Source organism: Mustela nigripes, chromosome 12 (genome assembly GCF_022355385.1).
Source record: "Mustela nigripes isolate SB6536 chromosome 12, MUSNIG.SB6536, whole genome shotgun sequence".
NCBI lineage: Eukaryota > Metazoa > Chordata > Mammalia > Carnivora > Mustelidae > Mustela > Mustela nigripes.
The window spans coordinates 27578641-27600871 of NC_081568.1; the positions used below are offsets into that span (position 1 = coordinate 27578641).

At 38.6% G+C, this 22231-nt stretch overlaps 1 protein-coding gene across 1 annotated transcript in view; it reads left to right on the forward strand.

The window, feature by feature from the left end:
• SPEF2 (sperm flagellar 2) overlaps positions 1 to 22231 on the forward strand; it is a 173060-nt gene that overhangs the window by 2450 nt on the left and 148379 nt on the right. The window contains exons 2-3 of the mRNA XM_059416314.1: positions 1807 to 2113; positions 20201 to 20303. Coding sequence (XP_059272297.1) covers positions 1807 to 2113; positions 20201 to 20303 — 410 coding nt within the window. The remainder of the gene's footprint in view (positions 1 to 1806; positions 2114 to 20200; positions 20304 to 22231) is intronic.

Below are 22231 nucleotides of genomic sequence, written 5' to 3' on the forward strand. Positions count from 1 at the left end.
AAACAACTGAACAGTTCCTATGGACAGGCACAGAGATATTTTGCTCCATATGGAGATAAGCCCCTGTCTGTAGATGGCGTATGGGCTCAGGCATTCTCTTCTGGTGCAGCTGTGGAGTTTGATAAATCCTCAAAAGCAATTTTCTCAGCAATCCAGAAGACATTGTTTTCTATCCTTTGGGTCCCATGAACTGAAATTAAACCTTGGAACCTTTTAATAAACGTAGTATTAGTCATCAGCTTAAATGGGACACCTGGATGGCCCATTCGGTTAAGTGTCTGACTTTTGATTTTAGCTCAGGTCATGATCTCAGGGTTGTGAGATCAAGCCCTGTGTTGAGCTCCACGCTGGGCATGGGGTCTGCTTAAGATTCTCTATCTCTCTGCCCCTGCTTATACCCTTCCCCTTGTATGCGCTCTCTCTTAAATAAATAAATTTACTATCAAGATGACATAAAACACAAGTGCCTCAGCAGTGGTTTCTAGGCACATAAGCACCATTAGAAATCTTTTCAGAGATGACATGTTTCCAATGGATAAAGCTTTATTAGATATATTCCCCTTGCTGTAGAGGCTTTTAGAATCATTTGATCTTCCAAATTCGGACAACTCTAATGTGAGACATATCAAGTGTATCAGGCCCCAGTTTTGTTAGTAATAAATCTCCCTCAGAATTTCCATTGTTCCATTGCAGTCATGTCTGCTGTGTTGAGTGTGAGGAAACTCATCGGATGGGAGAATTTAAAGTTAAGTGAAGTGAAATGGTACCCAACTTTAAGCCAATCAGGACATGTAGAGCAATTTCAGATTAATCTTAAGAGACATTTATTCTAGTAGGACATCACTGTTATTGCACATATAGTTTAAAAGAATCATAATTTGATGTATTCAGGTCTTTGAGGGGAAATTCTTTGTATTTGTGACATACATAAACACACTGTTCCATATTATTTATCATACACAAGTATACATAATACAAATGCTATATAATTTTTCCTATAACTCCACCTAACCTTTAAGAAATTGGTAATGGAAAATTTTTCTGACACTTGTTAAAGACAATAAGGAAGACTTTATTCAAGGGACCATTGCAAGGGGGTTGTACACCAGGGGAGTGAGTTAGGGCTCCATTCTGAACACAAGAAGGAAAAGTGTTGATTTATAGCCAAGGAGCAGGGCTGGGGCCAATGGATAGAAAATTTCTAAGACGAAACATCAAGGTCAAGGGGATTTTGGCTAAACTAACTTGAAGAATCCTTGCTGAAGGCAGGCCAGGGGGAGCAGATATCAAGCGTGATGGAAGGGGCGGGGGATTTCCTTATCAGACCCAGCAGAGCAGGATTCTTGCTAAAACTGGACTAGGGGGCTAAGGACACAGTTCCAATTATGAGCCTCCAGGAGAAGATTCAAAGGAGCCTGACTCGGCTTTGCTCAAGGTGAGAATGTTTGCCAAATACACTGTAAAATAATTACCTGGAAGGAAAAAATGACCAGCAAATAAGCTCATTACATATTCACCTCGCAAAACACCACAGAGATAGGGATCCCCCTGACTGTTAGCGTCGCCACCACTAACAACAAAAATGATCGTATGTTTTCTAGGTGTCAGGCCCTATACCGCGTCCGGGACTATCTGTTCTCGCCAGGGTAGACACACAATACAGCATTTGGAACTGGCAATTTGCAAATCAGTGACAAAACAGCTGTCATTAGAGACGATTTTCTGTAGACTTCCTTAAAAGACAAAGGGGAAGAAAAAGAATCGCCCTTCAAGCAAGACTCCTGCTTTTCTCGGCCCCTCTTCCAGGTGCTCGCCTCCACCACCACCGCGGAGTCCCGGCGCCTGCGTTCCGGCCGGGCTCACCCGCCGGCAGGGGGCAGGCCACGGTTCTCCGTCCTCCGCGCCGGGGCACTGGCGTCCCTCTCGCCCCAGGCTCAGGCCTGGATACGCTTCCTTAGCAACGGGTTGCCTGTGGCAACAGGAGGACGCGAGGCCCTCGGCCGGCTTTCCCGCGCGTTCCCACACCCGCTTACGGTAGAAGGCGCAGGCCGAACCATGTCCGAGATTCTGTGCCAGTGGCTCAACCAGGAGGTGAAGGTGTCCCAGACCGTGAGTGAGTGACACAGCCCGGGGAGAGCGGGCTAGGGACGAGCGGGGCGCAGAGCCCCGGAGCGCGGCGTGCGGATGGAAGGTGGCGGAAGGCGCGAGCCCCTGGGCAGTCCAGGCGCCTGCGGGGCCAGGCAGCGCCCCAGGCCCGTCCGGTGGCCCCAGTCACCTCAGCTTCTCCCATCCCCATCCTGCCGCTCCCGAGTTCCCCATCATCACCGTGGGCCCAACTCCGCAGTCTGTCTCCTCTGCTGTGCGGTTCTAAGCAATCGGAGGGCTTAGGGAGAGAAGCATTGGCCAGACTCCATAATCTAGCCCTGACATTATTCCCTTCACATCCTTAGAAGCAGGGTAGACTGGCAAGCCAATGAACTAGGAGGCCTTAAAGCCAGCTAGGGCACTACTAGATGTGTGTGCCCCTGGACAAGTGACAACACCTTCTCTGAGCGTGTTTCCTCCAACTAGAAAATAGATCCGATCACACTCTGCCTTGCTCCTACCGACCTCGCGGGAGCGGGGTGTGTGTCTGTGAAACGAGTTAACGCAGAATACGTTAACATTGCCCAGCTGTAACAGTCTTAGCTCAAAATTTACAAACATTAGCTATTTCCGACCACTCTTCACTCTTGGCCCAAGCCTTATTCACTAATGTGATTTTATTCCAGCCATGAAGTTGGCGTCCCAAGTTTCCAACTCCCACAACCACAGACGCAGTTGTACATGCTGGCAATTTCTATGGCAGCTGAGTAATCCCGCTCCTCCAGCTCAGCTCTTTTCTGTTGTTTCTTAAGCACTTCGTTTTCCAGCTGGTATGGTTTTTGCTCAAGGCAAGAGGTTTTCAGCTCAAATCATTTCAGTCTGTTTTCGCAGAAACACCCTTGCATAATGCCAAGTTGCTACCAGAGGGGCAATAGTGCCAACCGGACCTTCGGTCAACCGTGGAATTTGCTAGACCAGTAGTGTTTCTGAAGCGGCAAACTATTCCTTATCAGCATTAGGCTCCTTAATGTTGGAGGACCTCCAGTTGCGTTTTCCGAGGTGTAAACCCTAGCTTTTTCTTTGCCAAACCATACCCCCACACACTCCCTGGGAACTGCAATATGTTTTTTCACAGGATTCTAGAATCATCCCATTTTGTCACTGTTTCTCACCTAAAATATGATGCTGATCACAACACAATGTTTAGCACTTTTAAAAATTCTCTTTTTACCCTAGGAGCCAAGTGCGATATAATTCCCTTAAGTTACACTCCAAAGAAAAGCAGTTCCAGATTGCTGAGTTTAATATGGTTCATTTACTTGATTAGTAAAAACCACACCTTTTATTCAAGTCCCCAAGACTCTATTGCATATTGAAACACTTTTGAGAAAAGTAAATAAAATTAATAGGAAACATAACAATAGTAGTATGCCACTGTAATTGTATTAGTTATAATTATGATTGTAATCCATTTTTGGGATTTCGGTTTTGAGAGGAAGAGGAAGCATTACTTCTTTCTGTGGAAATTACAAGACTGGAGACATTTTAAGTAAGAATTTTAACAACATCAACTATGAATGAAAAAATCCTAATGCTTCTCTGAAGTTGTTAGCAGATATGGCTGCAATATTCTGCATCCCATTGATTAGGAATATGTATTTATTTCTTGACCCTAAATGCTAACTAGAATCTAAAGAGACAGTCCCCAATGTAACCAGATTCTGTATTGTAAAAGGCTTTCAGATTATAGGAAACACTCTCAGATGCGTTTGGAAAGAATAAGATAGAATTTGTGCACCTGAGGAAGCACACTGCTAGTTGTTGATTCTGGTCGTTGGAGAAGACATTTTATGGTATACAGTGAAAAGCTCAGAATGGTTTAGAGAAACTGTCATGAAAGAACTATACGCGGCAACGGCCTCTGGAGAAAGTAATATAACAATTTTCTCCATAAGGGTTGTGTTAAGAGTGAGGATTTGCAAACCAGACTGCCTGGGTTGAAATCACTTATCCACCACTCGCTTGCTGGTGACCTTGGGCAATTTATTTACCTCAATTTAATGATACTCAAAATAGGAGTAATAATAATAGCTCATTGAGTTATGTCAAGATTAAATGAGATAATAAATGTAAAGCATTTAGAATGATGGTTGGGACATAATAAATACTAAATCTCCCTTTTTAGAAGCTATCATACTACAATCAAAACACCAGAATGTCAGGACATTTGAACAAGGATGTTTATTGCTACATGAATTGTAGGGACAAAATAAAAAAATGCAAAACAGTCTGAATATCCTTCAATAGAAGCATACTTGGATAAATGATGCTGTATTCATGCTATGGACTGTTATGCAATTATTAGAAAGGATGAGTTAGGACTATAACTTTTGACCTGCAAGATATTCATGTATTCCTGTCAAGTAAAAAATAAAAGTTTTAGCTTATTGTGATGAGCATAATCCCATTTTTGTGCCAATTAGGAAATATATATACACAGATACACAGACACACAGACACACACATGCACAGACACACAGACACACATTTATCTGTTTATATTAGCACAGAGAAATATATAGAGAGTCATATAATAGACTATTGATATATACATGAGTCTTCATATTATCTGTTTTTGTAAGCATAGAGAAAAGTGTGGAAGGATATAAACTAGTATATTGATAGCAGTTACCTCTGGGAAAGGAGAAGATTGCTGACTTTTCTTTATATATTGGCATTACTTGGCTTGTTGCTTGTATTGCCCTCCTATTTTGGGAGGAAAATTCAACATAGAATTATAAATAGAAAATCAAAAAAAGACCAAACTTCACATGATCAATTAGGAGAAAAAGATGTTTGCCATCTTTTAACTGAAATTAGTAAGCATCTTCTAATATAGTATTAGGGAGGATTACATAAGAATTACTTTCTTAAATGAATTTTGTAGATAAAAAATAACAAAAATAATAAATAAAAAATATTATTAGACACTTAGGCACTTATACCAGACCCTATGCTAAGCCCTTTACATAGGTTTTTGTTTGTTTGTTTGTTTTGGAATTCTAAAAGAAGGCCCTGAGAGGCACTCTCCTAGCTGTGTGAAGTTGGGTGAAAGAGCTGAGATGCTTGATTATCTGTTCAGGGTCACAAGCCTCGTGGATCCTAGAGCTAGAAGCTGAAGGTAGATCTTTGACTTGTGCTCTTAGGCACTGTATTGCATATCGCAATTTACAGTAAGGGAATATATTTTTTAAAACCTCAATTCTCTCAAGTGTATTCATTTGAGCTCCTTTCTAAGGATTCCTGTTCAGTTTGGAGTTATAAGAAGTACACAGATTCAACTACCCAGGCGTGTTTTAACTACGCACGGTATAACCTAATTCCTTGATGGCTAAATGGCAAAGGTGGATTTATTAGTGTTTAGAAGCGGTTCAGTCTATATGTTGCTTGCTAGGACAGAGAAAACAATGAGAATGCCAAGTGACTGCATTTACATAATCTTGACAAGGCTGGATAAATGGTTCAGTCATTGACAAGGCAACTAACGCTGATTGATTTCTGCATTATTCTGAAGGGTAGAAGTCAATTTGAATAAAACATACTGTACTGAATTTCCTGTTGCCTGGACTACCTGGAGTATCAGCAGTAAAGAAAATAAATTCCAATGATCCTCAACTGAGGATTGTCTCCCTCCACTTAATGAGGTTTCTGGGAGTCACCAGGGACTTGCTTACTCTCAGCATATGAAGGTTCAAAGCTTTGTTACCAAAGCTAAGGATCTCCAGCGAGTTTAATTCAACTAGACCCTTTCTCCTAGAGAATTATGCTTAGATGCATATGTTAATAAGATGTCTTGGAATACAAAAATTTGCTCAACACAAAATTACATCTGAAATCCAAGCAGTTGTTTTCAAGCAGTTGTTTCTATAATGAAAAGAAAAGTAACATAGAGTAATGTTACTAAAAGATTTGCTGCAAAATTCTTTAGAACTCTCAATTATTTTCAATAATAAACACTGCCTCTGTTTTTCAAAACTCTTATGAATTCACTGTATGAAGAAACTAGCAATGGCATGTCATAAATGAACATTCTCCATAAATGAGGAGAAATATTTGAATTCTATGTATTGTACAGATCAAATCTTTTGTAAACATGAGTATATAGGGATATATATGGATTCTAGGTGTGGTTATACTGAAAATTGTGAATGCCTTATTATGTATATTTTAATTGTTTCAATAATCTTAAACATTGTTATCAATAGTAGCAGAGATGTAATAAAGAGAAAATTGATTTAGGACAATTAAGTTTTTCTAATTATCAATTTTGTAGCATCTGAGATATAAATAATTATTTTTAGGTCCCGATTTTATGCCCCGAGAAGTAAGCATAATAGTGGTTCTAGTTCCAGTTATGGAATGAATGAGTCATGGGAATGAAGGGTACCGCATAGGGAAAATGGTCAATGGTAGTTAACAGTGTTGTGTGGTGACAGATGGTTAACTATACTTGGGGTGAGTACAGGATAAGGTATAGAGTTGTCAGATCATTATATTGTGGACCTGAAATTAATGTAACATTGTGTGTCAACTGTGCTTCAATTGAAAAATGGAAAAAAATGGTCTATATTTGGAAGTATATCAAGTGGGATTGGAAATGGAATACACCTACCACAGTGCCTAACATCTATACTCGATCTAGATACTCAATGAATATTATTTCAACTTTTCTTTTGTCTCTCACTTTATTTAGGATAATGCCTACTATCATGCCTGTCCTATAATAGGTGTTTAGTAACTAATTGTTCATTACATGAGAGTGTACCAGTGAGGCAAAAGTAAAGTATTATTTTAGACTGAAACTTAGGGATTTGTTCATCTTGAGAAGGTCACCCTGGGTACCTTGATTCTCATCTTTGAGATTTCAGAGGTTCTGTTTTATAACTTTAAACAGTTTTTTAGGAACTGTTTCATATTAGCTGAGATTACATCTTGATTTTAGAAATCAGGGTACCCATTTATTCTGAGGAAGAAAAAGCAAAATAACTTATACTGGCAATTGTATGTGATGCATCATTTTGATGGGCTGATATGCTCAGAAAAAGATCAAATTTATAACTCTGATTTCTCATTGAGAAACTAGATGTAACCAAAAGAACCTTCAAATCAACCAATATTTCATATGTTTTATTTCTGGGCTCTAGAGATAGTTTATCTATGTAGCTGTGATAGGTTCAATTAGATTAGAGTCAGATTCCCTTCTCTTCCTCCTCTTCCATTAGTACATGGGTCGACCATATTGCTCAATGATATTTTCCAGTGCTGCTACAAATACAAAAATTTCTGAAGTTACGATATGTATGTATTCTTCTTTTCTTATAGCAAATCTCTATTCTTAATAAGGTTAATTAATATATCCCAAGATTATTGTCTATCTGATGTGGAAAAATTTAAATGGGTAAATTGTGAGCTTTAGGAAATAATCTATACTCCTTTTTAATTTTGTTTTATAAGTGGGTTTCCATTGGTGGCTAATTTTATCCTTTTATATTAAATCTTAGTAGTTTTTTAGAAAGTCATATTTTCTATTTGTACCAAATTTTAGGGACATTCTTTATTTGGGCCCCCTTGTGCACTAATTATACTTTGTTGATTAGGTCGTATGTCCAGACCTTTCAGAAGCATCACATTTTATTTTGAGAAACACAACAGAGATGTTAAAGTATCCTATGGAATATTTTTTTGTAAATAATATTTTATGATGTGTTGTGGTGACCTTTTATTGGCCTGTGACCTTACCGTATCCTAGACTCGTAACTTTAGATAGGGAAAAGAATCTTAGACATATAATTTTTCTTTGGCACATGAGGTAATTAAATCAGATGTGTTTCGATATTTGTTTAGGATTTTATAGCTAGATAGTGGCAAATTACCAGTAGATTCTGGGTCTGCTCACTTTTACTTCATTCCTTGTTTAAACTGGTGTCATTAAACCACACATTTTCCTCCCTCAGAGTCCTTAGGAAATACATTGTTTCTCATAATACAACAGATTTTGGTATTTTCTGGCCAGCTCAACAGCATTTTCCTTGATAAAAATTTGGCTTCCATTGACTAGAAACTGAGACACCAGATCTGATACCTGAAGGCTGTTGTATAAATCAATGTCAAAATTTTTAAGATATGAAGTCCCAAGAAAAGAATGCCACCCAATGTTTTAACCATCAAAGACAGAATGATACAGAGATTTTGTTTCAGATAGTACATCTTAAGAATTATGATAATATCTTCTAAGGAGAGGGTTGATCAGCCTATTGTTACACTGGAGGAAAATAAATTGCCAATGTCCTGCAGCCAGAGACCACAGGACAACCTATATTGAACAAATTGGGTTTATTGACTCGTGACCAACAAGAGAAAACATATATCATGGGAAGTTGTGGGTCATTCAGTAAAAAGGGTGTTAGAAAGGACTTAAAATATCTGGGTTTGGGGCACCTGGGTGGCTCAGTGGGTTAAAGCCTCTGCCTTCCGCTCACGTCATGATCCCAGGGTCCTGGGATCGAGCCCCGCATCGGGCTCTCTGCTCAGCAGGGAGCCTGCTTCCTTTCCTCTCTCTCTGCCTGCCTCTCTGCCTACTTGTGATCTCTGTCTGCCAAATAAATAAATAAAATATTTTTTAAAACATCTGGGTTTGTGTTAGGTATTTTTTGAGGAGGGTTCAAGGAACCAGCACTTTCCCCTGAATTGGACCATGCCAAGAAGCATAGGCAACTCTATGGGTATCTTAATAGGTCTTATCTAGGAATTGGAGAGAATAAAGTAAGACAAAGCCATGATTAGTAAAAAAGCAGCAAATACTCATACTGGTCACAGTAGGGGCATTTTTGGTCATTTTTGTGTTTGGGACAATACTGTTTGGTCTGAATACAGATATGATTACAAAGGAATTTTGTTTTTGTCTTGATCTATCAGGGTCACAGCGTGGCCTTGTCTGGGGTTGGTATGCTATGAAATTGATTATATTCAGCAGGAGAATGCCAAGGCCTAGCTCTGAGGGCCAGGCCAGCTCCTAGGAAACAACAAGGCCTGTTGGGGCCAGGTCAATGCCAAGCTACCAGCAGCTGCTTTTCTCTCTCTCAAATGGAAGTAAATGTCTTTGGCTTTTCAAATGTGGTTGATAATGCAGACTAGATTTTTGCTTTTCTAGGAAAGGACGAGTGAAGATTGCTAAGCATAGAATGTATAGGTCTATAGGCCTTTATTTACAATTCCAAAATTCAAGTATCTTTTTATTCATTTGGTAGCAAAACTTAACCAGAAATGCTGTCATGCTATGTTTAGTCTTCATTCCTCCCACTGAAATGTTTTGCTGTAGGAATCAACTGAATCAACTGTGTTTGATTACACATGCTTCTGGTGGGAATGATATACCTTATCAGGACCTAAGGAAGGGGCCTATGTATGACGTTAAAGACAATATCAAATATTTGCCCTCTGAGTATTGAGTTACTTTTTAAATAAGGATGCTTGTACTATTGTCACTGAGCTTAGGGATTGTGTAATTATGACATGTTATCTTAATTTGAAAAACACTGATAATAAAAATTGTGACTGAGCACTTAACTATATGCCAGGAATTATGCTAAGCATTTACATGCAATATCTCCTTAAATTCTCAAACCAACACTTAGGAGGTATAACGCATCACTTTCTCTCTTTCAAAGACAAGAAACCAAGACTTTTGTAATTGCACCAAATCCAGCAGCTTGTAAATGAACAAGGAGTCAAACCCAGAGAATCTTACTCCAAAACCTTTGCTTTCCTCCTTACCTTTTTGGAATCCAAAAGGCTCATCCCCTTTGTGAGCTTTCCCCAGCTGGCTCAGGGTCATTTTGGTGGGAAGCACATGAACCATTTCATTTGTTGTATCCTGCCTCATATAGAGCTTCCAGAAAGGCCCACATCAAAGATTTCAGCAAAAGAAGACCATTGTGATAGGGATCAGGCGTCCAGCAGGGAAAATTGGAGGCAGGATTGAGTTGTTGCTGAATGACCTGGTCCCAGGTGTAAATGACTTCAGAGCTCAGTATAAAGAATATCACTGAGCTCCCATGGTTTATTTATTTTTCAGATTATTCATTGATCTTGTCCTAGAGTCAAAGCTGACTCCTTTTTCCCAGGAAATTCCAGTTGTTAGTGCAAATGAACTTATAGAGGGGGCCATTGCGGAATTAGTCATGGTAGCCAGGAACATTTACTGGGAAGAAAAATATAACAAACCAAAGGGCAAAAATAAACTTTCCTTTGCTTTTTTCTTTTTCTCCTTGTTGTTTCTTTCCCACACCCCTCCCCTTTTCTCTTCTTCTTCCCCCCTCTCTCTCTGGCTTCCTTTCTGTCTTCTCATACTTTTTATTCCGTATATTCCTAGGTAATATATGTTCTCTTCATCAACTTCTTTCCTGTCTTATTCCAGCAGGTTGTCATCTTTTCCTCTTATTTTTTTTTCTACGTTTTCCCATTTGTTCTCATTCTTCATTCACCATCCTCCTTTCTGCTTATGTAGTACCTGGTAATTCTGAAGTGACCTATGCATGCAGAAGTTTCTGTACTTGTTTATTTGTAGGAAACTATTTTTTAAAATAATTTTTTATTTTTTATCAAGATATAAGTTTCTGTACTTGTTTATTTGTAGGAAACTATTCTTTTATAAATTTTCTATTTTTTTATAAACATATAATGTATTTTTAGCCCCAGGGGTACAGGTCTGTGAATCGCCAGCTTTACACATTTCACAGCACTCACCACAGCATGCGCCCCAGTGTCCATAACCCCACCACCTTCTCCCGACCCCACTCCCCCCAGCAACCCTCAGTTTGTTCTGTGAGATTAAGAGTCTCTTATGGTTTGTCTCCCTCCCGATCCCATCTTGTTTCATTGATTCTTTTCCTACCCCACCCCAAATCCCCACGTTGCATCACCACCTCCTCTTATCAGGGAGATCATATGATAGTTGTCTTTCTCCGATTGACTTATTTCACTAAGCATATTTGCTGATTTCATATACCCTCTTGTTCTATCCATGTCATGGCAAATGGCAAGATTTCATTTCTTTTGATGAATGCATAGTATTCCACTGTATGTATGTATGCGTGTGTGTGTGTGTGTGTGTATCTCACATCTTCTTTATCCATTCATCTATTGATGGACATCTAGATTCTTTCCATAGTTTGGCTATTGTGGACCTTGCTGCTATAAACATTCGGGTGCACGTGCCCCTTCGGATCACTACGTTTGTATCTTTAGGGTAAATACCCAGTAGTGCAATTGCTGGGTCATAGGGTAGCTCTATTTTCAACTTTTTGAGGAACCTCCATGCTGTTTTCCAGAGTGGCTGCACCAGCTTGCATTCCGACCAACAGTGTAGGAGGGTTCCCCTTTCTCTGCATCCTCGCCAGCATCTGTCATTTCCTGACTTGTTAATTTTAGCCATTCTGACTGGTATGAGCTGGTATCTCATTGTGGCTGGATTTGTATTTCCCTGATGCTGAGTGATGTGGAGCACTTTCTCATGTGTCTGTTGGCCATCTGGATGTCTTCTTTGCAGAAATGTCTGTGCATATCCTCTGCCCATTTCTTGATTGGATTATTTGTTCTTTGGGTGTTGAGTTTGCTAAGCTATTTATAGATTTTGGATACTAGCCCTTTATCTGATATGTAGTTTGCAAATATCTTCTCCCATTCTGTCAGTTGCCTTTTGGTTTTGTGAACTCTTTCCTTTGCTGTACAAAAGCTTTCGATCTTAATGAAATCCCAATAGTTCATTTTTGTCCTTGCTTCTCATGCCTTTGGCGATGTTCCTAGGACAAAGTTGCTGCAGCTGAGGTTGAAGAGGTTGCTGCCTGTGTTCTCCTCAAGGATTTTGATGGATTCCTTTCTCACATTGAGGTCCTTCATCCATTTTGAGTCTATTTTCATGTGTGGTGTAAGGAAATGGTCCAATTTCATTTTTCTGCATGTGGCTGTCCAATTTTCCCAACACCATTTGTTGAAGAGACTGTCTTTTTTCCATTGGACGTTCCTTCCTGCTTTGTCGAAAATTAGTTGACCATAGAGTTGAGAGTCTATTTCTGGGCTCTCTATTCTGTTCCATTGATCTATGTGTCTGTTTTTGTGCCAGTACTATGCTGTCTTGATGTTGACAGCTTTGTAATAAGGCTTGAAGTCTGGAATTGTGATGCCACCAACTTTGGCTATCTTTTTCAATATTCTTTTGGCTATTTGAAGTCTTTTCTGGTTTCATATAAATTTTAGGATTATTTGTTCCATTTCTTTGAAAAAATGGATAGGATTTTGATAGGGATTGCATTAAATGTTTAGATTGCTTTAGGTAGCATAGACATTTTCACAATATTTGTTCTTCCAACCCAGGAACATGGAGCATTTTTCCATTTCTTTGTGTCTTCCTCAATTTCTTTCATGAGTACTTTATAATTTTCTGAGTATAGATTCTTTGCCTCTTTGGTTAGGTTTATTCCTAAGTATCTTATGGTTTGGGGTGCAATTGTAATTGGGATGGACTCCTTAATTTCTCTTTCTTCTGTCTTGTTGTTGGTGTAAAGAAATGCAATGGATTTCTGTGCATTGATTTTATATCCTGACACTTTACTGAATTCCTGTACAAGTTCTAGCAGTTTCAGAGTGGAGTCTTTTGAGTTTTCCACATATAGTATCATATCATCTGCAAAGAGTGATAGTTTGCAGTGTGATAGTGGTCTTTGCTAATTTGGATGCCTTAAGTTTCCTTTTGTTGTCTAATTGCTGAGGCTAGGACTTCTAGTACTATGTTGAATAGCAGCGGTGATAATGGACATCCCTGCCATGTTCCTGACCTTAGCGGAAAAGCTTTCAGTTTTTCTCCATTGAGAATGATATTTGTGGTGGGTTTTTCATAGATGGCTTTGATAATATTGAGGTATGTCCCTTCTATCCCTATACTTTGAAGAGTTTTGATCAGGAAGGAATGCTGTACTTTGTCAAATGCTTTTTCAGCATCTATTGAGGGTATCATATGGTTCTTTTTCTTTCTTTTATTAATGTATTGTATGACATTGATTGATTTGTGGATGTTGAACCAACCTTGCAGCCCTGGAATAAATCCCACTTGGTCATGGTGAATAATCCTTTTAATGTACTGTTGAATCCTATTGGCTAGTATTTTGGTGAGAATTTTCACATCTGTCTCATCAAGGATATTGGCCTGTAATTCTCCCTCTCTCTTTTTTTTTTTTTTTTAAGATTTTATTTATTCATTTGACAGACAGAGATCACAAGTAAGCAGAGAGGCAGGCAGAGAGAGAGGGAGGAAAGCAGGCTCCCTGCTGAGCAGAGAGCCCGATATGGGGCTCAATCCCAGGACCCTGAGATCATGACGTGAGCGGAAGGCAGAGGCTTAACCCACTGAGCCACCCAGGCACCCCTGTAATTCTCTCTTTTGATGGGATCCTTGTCTAGTTTTGGGATCAAGGTGATGCTGGCCTCATAAAATCCCATAAATTTGGAAGTTTTCCTTCCATTTCTATTTTTTGGAACAGTTTCAGGAGAATAGGAATTAATTGTTCTTTAAATGTTTGGTAGAATTCCCCTGGGAAGCCATCGAGCCCTGGGCTTTTGTTTGTTTGGAGATTTTTGATGACTATTTCAATCTCCTTACTGGCTATGGGTCTGTTCAGGTTTTCTATTTCTTCCTGGTTCAGTTGTGGTAGTTTATATGTCTCTAGGTATGCATCCATTTCTTCCAGATTGTCAAATTTGTTGGCATATAGTGGCTCATAGTATGTTCTTATAATTTTTTGTATTTCTTTGGTATTTCTTTAGTATGTTCTTATAATTGTATTTCTTTGGTATTTCTTTGGTATGTGATCTCTCCTCTTTCATTCATGATTTTATGTATTTGGGTCCTTTCTCTTTTCTTTTTGATAAGTCTGGCCAGGGGTTTATCTATCTTATTAATTCTTTCAAAGAACCAGCTTCTAGTTTTGTTGATTTGTTCTATTTTTTTTCTTTTGTTTGTTTCTATTTCATTGATTTCTGCTCTGATCTTTATTATTTCTCTTCTCCTGCTGGGTTTAGGCTTTCTTTGTAGTTCTTTCTCCAGCTTCTTTAGGTGTAGGGTTAGGTTGTGTTATTTGAGACCTTTCTTGTTTCTTGAGAAAGGCTTGTATCACTATGCATTTTCCTCTCAGGATTGCCTTTGCCGTGTCCCACAGATTTTGAACCATTGTGTTTTCATTATCATTTGTTTCCATGAATTTTTTCAATTCTTCTTTAATTTCCGGGTTGACCCATTCATTCTTTAGAAGGATACTATTTAGTCTCCATGTATTTGGGTTCTTACAAATTTCCTCTTGTGATTGAGTTCTAGCTTCAGAGCATTGTGGTCTGAAAATATGCAGGGAATGAGCCCAATCTTTTGATACCACTTGAGATCTGATTTATGACCCCGGATGTGATCTATTCTGGAGAATGTTCCATGTGCACTAGAGAAGAATGTGTATTCTGTTGCTTTGGGATGAAATGTTCTGAATATATCTGTGATGTCCATCTGGTCCGGTGTGTCATTTAAGGCCTTTATTTCATTGTTGATCTTTTGCTTAGATCAACTTTTAACAGTCCCCTACTGTTATTGTATCATTATTGATGTGCTCTTTGATTTTGTTATTAACTGGTTTATATAGTTGGCTGTTCCCATGTTAGGGGTATAGATATTTAAAATTGTTAGGTCTTCTTGTTGGACAGACCCTTTGAGTATGATATAGTGTCCTTCTTCATCTCTTATTATAATCTTTGACTTAAAATCTAATTGATGGGATGTAAGGATTGCCACCCCAGCTTTCTTCTGGTGTCCATTAGCATGGTAAATTGTTTACCACCCCCTCACTTTAAATCTGGAGGTGTCTTTGGCTCTAAAATGAGTTTCTTATAGGCAGCATATTGATGGGTTTTGTTTTTTTACCCATTCTTTTACCCTGTGTCTTGACTGGGACATGTAGCCCATTTACATTCAGGGTAACTATTGAGAGATACGAATTTAGTGCCATTGTACTTCCTGTACAGTGACTGTTACTGTATATTGTCTCTGTTCCTTCCTGATCTACTACTTTTAGGCTCTCTTTTTGCTTAGAGGACCCCTTTCAATATTTCCTGTAGAGCTGGTTTGGTGTTTGCAAATTCTTTCAGGTTTTTGTTTGTCCTGGAAGCTTTATATCTCTCCTTCTAATTTCAGTGATAGCCTAGCTGGATATAGTGTTCTTGGCTGCATGTTTGTCTCGTTTAGTGCTTTGAATATATCTTGCCCATTCTTTCTGGGCTGCCAGGTCTCTGTGGATAAGTCTGCTGCCAATCTAGTATTTTTACCATTGTATGTTATAGACTTCTTTTCTCGGGCTGCTTTCAGGATTTTCTCTTTGTCACTAAGACTTGTAAATTTTACTATTAGGTGACAGTGTGTGGACTTATTCTTATTGATTTTGAGGGGGGGGGTTCTCTGCACCTCCTGGATTTTGATGCTTGTTCCCTTTGCCATATTAGGAAAATTCTCTACAATAATTCTCTCCAATATACCTTCTGCTCCCCTCTCTCTTTCTTCTTCTTCTGGAATCCCAATTATTCTAATGCTGTTTCGTCTTATGGTGTCACTTATCTCTCAAATTCTCCCCTTGTGGTCCAGTAATTGTTTGTCTCTCTTTTGCTCAGCTTCTTTATTCTCTGTCATTTAGTCTTCTATATCACTAATTCTTTCTTCTGCCTCACTTATCCTAGCAGTAAGAGCCTCCATTTTTTATTGCACCTCATTAATAGCTTTTTTGATTTCAACTTGGTTAGATTTTTTCTTTTATTTCTCCAGAAAGGGCTTCCAGAAAGGGCTTTGTTCTCTCTGGAGAGGGTTTCTCTAGTATCTTCCATGCCTTTTTTGAGCCCAGCTAGAACCTTGAGAATTGTCATTCTGAACTCTAGATCTGACATAATACCAATGTCCATATTGATTAGGTCCCTAGCCTTTGGTATTGCCTCTGTTCCTTTTTTTTTTTTTTTTTTTTATTTTTTTTTTTTGTGGTGAGTTTTTCTGCCTTGTCATTTTGTCCAGGTAAGAATATATGAAGGAGCAAATAAAATACTAAAAGGGTGGCAAAGACCCCAGGAAAATGTGCTTTAACCAAATCAGAAGAGACCCTAAGTTGTTGGGGGGAGAAAGGGGTTAAAAAGAAGTTCAGGAAAAAAAATTAGAAAAAGAAAACAAGACAACAACAAAAAAGAATATATATATATATATATTAGACTGGTGGCTATAACAGGGTCACCCACTTAATTTTGGGAGTATTTTGGTCTCTTAGAAGACCAAAATTTAAAGAATGAAAAACATATATATGGGTAAACACAATGAATGGATGGAATATGCCTATAAAGATGAAAAAAAAAATTAAATTTCTAAAAAAGGAGTTGATAAAGTAAGTTGTTTGGGAAAATAAAGAAAAAGAAAGTGGAGAGAATTTGCTCGGGCTGCAGACTAGAACAGCCCGGAGCTAGATTTAGGGTATATTTTGATCTATTAGAAGAAGTTGTACCCCCACATTTTTTAGAAGAAAAAACCCTATGTGTATACAAAAAAATAAAGTTAGATACAATGAAGGATAAAATATGACTATAATAATGAAGGTGCAAAAAAAGATTATTTTTTTATGAAAGGTATTGTTAAGATAAACTAGTTAAAAAACGTTAAAAGAGGAAAGGGTAAAAGTTAAAAAAAATAGCAGATGGAAAAAATACAATTAAAAAAATTAATTAACTGCAAGGCTAAAGAATCATGGGGAGAAAGCCATTAATTCCATGCTTTGCTTTCTCCTCCTCTGGAATTCCACTGTTCTCCTTGGTAAGTGAACTTGGTCTTGGCTGGATTTCTTGTTGATTTTCTGGGAGAGGGACCTGTTGTAGTGATTCTCAAGTGTCTTTGCCCGAGGTGGAATTGCACCACCCTTACCTGGGGCTGGGCTAAGTAATCCCTTTGGGTTCCACTTTCAGGAGCTTTTGTTCCCTGAACGCCTTCTGTAGAGTTCCCGAGGATGGGAATGAAAATGGGGCCTCCCAATCTCTGGCCTGGAGGAGCCAAGAGCTCAAGGTCCCACTCCTCAGTGTGCCCTCAGAGAAAAGTGCTCAATCACTCCCATGTCCCTGGCCTCCAGCCACGCTCCAAGCTCACCCAGCCTGTGACCAACATCTCTGTTTCTGGCACACAGCTCCACCTGGAGTCTCCAAAGCCCTTAGATCCCTGAGCTCTTCCAGGAGGGTCTCCCCAGGTCTTGTGGGGACCCCACTCACAGAGCAGTGGCCTGTGCCATGGGTTACGGTTCAAGGTAACCCTGAGTGGAGAGCTCAGCTCTGTCTCTGTAGCCAGCTTCCCCACTCTAATACTCTGCAACACTCAGATACCCCTGATCCTTCTGTGACCCTACGGGAACTGGGGCCACACAGACCCCGCATGGGCTTCACCCCAGTGTAGCCTCTGGAGTGATGTCCCTCAGTGGAACAGACTTTTAAAAGTCCTGATTTTGTGCTCTGTTGTTCCGCCGCTTGCCAGGAGCTGGCCCCTCCTCCCGTGGTCTATCTTCCCATTGTTTTGCATTCACTTCTTCGCTGGTCCTACCTTTCAGAAAGTGGTCGATTTTCTATTTCTAGAATTGTTGCTCTTCTTCTCTTCGATCTCCTGTTGGATTTGTAGGTGTTCAGAATGATTTTATAAACTATCTAGCTGATCTGCTACCCGATGTCATCTCAGCTTGTTACTTCTCTGCCATCTTGACTCCTCCCCCTCTGTAGGAAACTATTTGACAATTAGATAATAACTGTTTGCTGTTCTTTGACCTTTATAGCCACAAATGCCTCTATTTTACTCATATCAGAATTGCCTTATTAATATGTCATGCATTTCAAAGGAAGTGATTATTATTTTATTTTTCTTTGACCTTTGTGTAACAAACCGTTTACTAAAGGCCCTTTGCCTACTACATGGAGGGCGACAGAATGGGATACAAATATTCCCTGGTTATTCATGGGCTAGACTTAAGGCATTCAGTCAAAGGAAGAGCAGGCATAGTGCAAAATCCAGAGGGAGGAGGAATGAACTACCTTAAGGTGGCAGACCAACAGCTTCTGAATGCAAAGCAATAGTCTTTAGACTATGAATAGATACCCATAGTCTGACAGTACCCATAGTATGTCAAATGGCTCCTCAGAAAGCTGAGAGGAAAATAAGGGTGGTCTAGAGAAGAGGAAAGAGGGGAAAACAAAACAACCCAGAAAGAAGGAAGCAATGACAGAAGAAGTGCAAGACACAATGGAGAGCAGCCCAGGTGTCACAGTAAGGACAGTAATGGCCACCAAGACCAGGACAGCACTGGTGGCCAATAGTGTCTGGTCTTTGAGGAAAAGAGGAAGAAACAATGACTCAGGAGGAGGAGATAGCACACCTCTGCCTTTTGGACATGGAAGGAGCCATTTGGATTTCAGTGGCTTCAGATAATACTACTATCTGATGTCAAGAAACACAGTCAGTAGATTCTGATGCTGAATGGTTCTGGAGTTCATCCTAAGTAGATAGAGTCAATGGACATAGTTGACATCCTTTTTAACTACTTTATTATGTTTTGATTCAACCTGAGAATTGCAGTATTATTAGGAGTATAAAATATTTTGAGAACAAATATTAGGAGAGTTTTGGGCAAAACTGTGGGCTGGTATCATATATGCAAGAATTTTATTCTTATGAGAATGTGTGAAATGCCAAGTAAGGCCTCTGGGCAGTGGCCTTGTGGAGTGACTCACCAACACCACTGCCCACCACCCCCCACTGCAGGCAACCACACACCAAGTACCATATCTACAGATCAGAAAGAGATATTATTTCTTCATAATCTATTAGCCACCTTATTACTGGTAAAATAGATGAAATTGGATAATCTGGTATAAAAGAGCTTGCAATACTTCAGTGATATAGTGTTTGGACATCTATTGCCTAAAGGACCCTGACAGAAACATGTTGAAGGTTTTGGGAGATTTTAAAATCATTTGAGAGATGATAGCTTTGTCCTATGATAGCATAATTTATTTTTTGTATCAACTTTGCATATAATCCTTGAATAATAAATAACCCAATATCCTTTGCTTTTTAAGAAAAATGCAAGTGACCCACCACTAAGGACATTTTTTAAAAAGCAAATTTTATTAACACATTTTTTCTGTACCTACCATTATGTGCTTGTTCTGTAGCAGGCATGGTACGAAGCAATTCTCATACATTACCTCTAATCTTTAAAATGGCTCTTCAGGAGAGTTATAGATATGGTTATCTCTGTTATAGAGATGAAGAGACAGGAACTCAGGGAGGTTAAGCAGCTTGCCAGAGGTTGCACAGCTAGTAAGGGGCAGAGTCATGATTCCAACACAGATGTCCCTGGCTCCAAACTTTTTTCCTCTGGGTTATCTCTGTCTGCTTGAGACAACTAGATCAGAGTAACCCCTGGAACTATCAAGGGAAAGCCTGGTTATGTTCAGTAAATTTTTTTTTTTTTTGAGGAGGTGCAGATAGATGGTTTTTGTAAAATTTCTGTTGTAAAAAGGTGAAAATTTAGTCTTAAAGTATATTAAAGTTAGTTTGCACCTCACTTGGCTAGAATATGCTATCAACATCTCTAGATTGTACTAATAACTAACGTATTAAAGCATAATTTTGTAAATTAAATTGAAGGCTTGACTTTAGATCTAAGGTTGTTTAGATAAATTTTATTAGTTGTATTTTGTTTAATTTGGTCAAAAGTTGTGTTTCTTTCAAAATTTCATATATCTTCAAGTATAGATTTATATATTTAAGAATCTTTATAACATATTATCTGTTAAACTTCAGTCTTATTGATTATTAAAAGGTGTTTCTAGAAGTATTTTCATGGCATTTTGAGTTCAAGTTAAGTTATGGAGTTTCACTCTATGCATATATAATGAAAATAATTGTGCTTTATATAGAACACTATAATTTACTTTTTTATCTTTATGTTTCAAAATTCAGGTCCCAAGTCATTTGCAAAGGCTTTTTCCAATGGTTATCTAATTGGAGAAATTCTGCACAAGTTTGAACTTCAGGGTGATTTTTCAGAATTTTCAGAAAGCAGGTTAGTGAGATAAATTCTTTCTTAAAAAGGGTCAATTCCTTTGGCATTTGAATGGTTTTAGCTTCCAAAGTTAAGGGATAGTGAGCTACAATTTTGTTAATTATTTCTTCTTTCTTTTAAGGGAAATGAAGCAACTTATAGTATCCTGGCAAAAACAAAACAAAACAACAAAAAAAAAAAACATAACAAGACAAAACCCTGTAATATTTTTTGTTTGTAGCAACTATGCTGAGATCTAATTCATAGATGGTCATTTACCAGTTTAAGGCATATAATTCAGTGGTTTTAAGCATATTTACATATTTAGTGTATTCACAACCATGACCACTAACCACCTGGCCCCTGGTACCCACTTATCTATTTTCTGTCCCTATGGATTTGCCTATTTTACGCATTTCATATTAGTGGGATCATATAATATGTGTATTTTGTGATTGGCTCCTTCCACTTAGGACACTGTTTTCAAGGTTTATCAATGTTATAGTTTGTATCATTACTTCTTAATTCCTACTTATTTGATAAATGATTTCAATTGGATATATCACATTTCACTTATTAATTCATTAATTGGTGGATACGAGTCATCAGTTATTCTGAACAGTGCTACTATGACCATTGTGTTTTCATGTGGAAATGTTCTCATTCCTCTTGGGTGTGAAATTCACCTAGGAGTGAAGTTGTTCGGTTACATTATGTATGTTTACAATTTTGAGCAACACCTGAATTGCTTTGCAAAATGCCCGTTATCATTTACAGTTACGCTAGTAACATATGAAGGTTTCGGTTTTTCCACATGATCATCAATGCTTGTTAGGGTCTTTTTGATTATTGTTGTCTAGTCAGTATTAAGCAGTATCTCTTTGTGATTTTGATTTGCATTTCCCTAATGAGTAATGATGGTGAGCCTCTTTTCATGTGCTTATCAGTCATTTGTTTTGCTTCACTGGTGAAATGTTATACAATCCTTGCCTATTTTCTTTTAAATTTTACTTTTTTTAAAGATTTTATTTATTTATCTGAGAGAGAGAGAATGAGATAGAGTGAGAGCACAAGTAGGCAGAGAGAGAGTGAGTGGGAAAAGCAGGCTCTCTGCTAAGTAGGGAGCTGGATGTGGGACTTGATCCCAGGACCCAGGGATCATGACCTGAGCTGAATGAAGGCAGTTGCTTAACCACTTGAGCCACCCAGGCGCCCTTAAATTTTACTTTTTAAAGCAGTTTCAGATTGATAGAAAAATTGAGAAGAAGGGACAGAGATTACCTATTAACTCCCTCCTCTGACACATACATAGCCTCCTTAGTATCCACTCCCCAACCAGAGGGTGCATTTATGACTGCTGATGAACCTATAATGATACGTGTTCACTCAAAGTAAATAGTTTACATTTGGGTTCATTCTTAGAGTTGTACATTCTATGGGTTTGGACAAATGTAGAATGACTTGTATCTACCATTGTAGTATCTATACATAGTATTTGCACCGCCCAAATCCTCTATGCTCTGTCAGTCATCCTCCCTTACCCCAACCCTGGCAACTACTGATTTTTTTTTGTTGTTGTTATCTTTATAGTTTTGCCTCTTGCAGAATGTCATATAGCTGGAACTTATGGCTTCTTTCACTTAGAAATATGCATTTAAGTTTCCTCCATATCTTCTCATGGCTTGGTAGCTCATTTCTTTTTAGCACTGAATAGTTTTTCATTGTCTGGATGGACCACAGTTGATTTATCCATTCACCTGCTGAAGGACATCTTGGTTGCTTCCAAGTTTTAGTAATCATAAATAAAACTGCTGTAAACATCCATGTGCGGGTTTTATGTGGACATAAAATTTCATCTCCTTTGGGTAAATAAACAGGGTCACAATTATTGGATCAGATGGTAAAAGTATGTTTAGTTTTGGAGGAAACCAGTGAACTGTTTCCCAAAG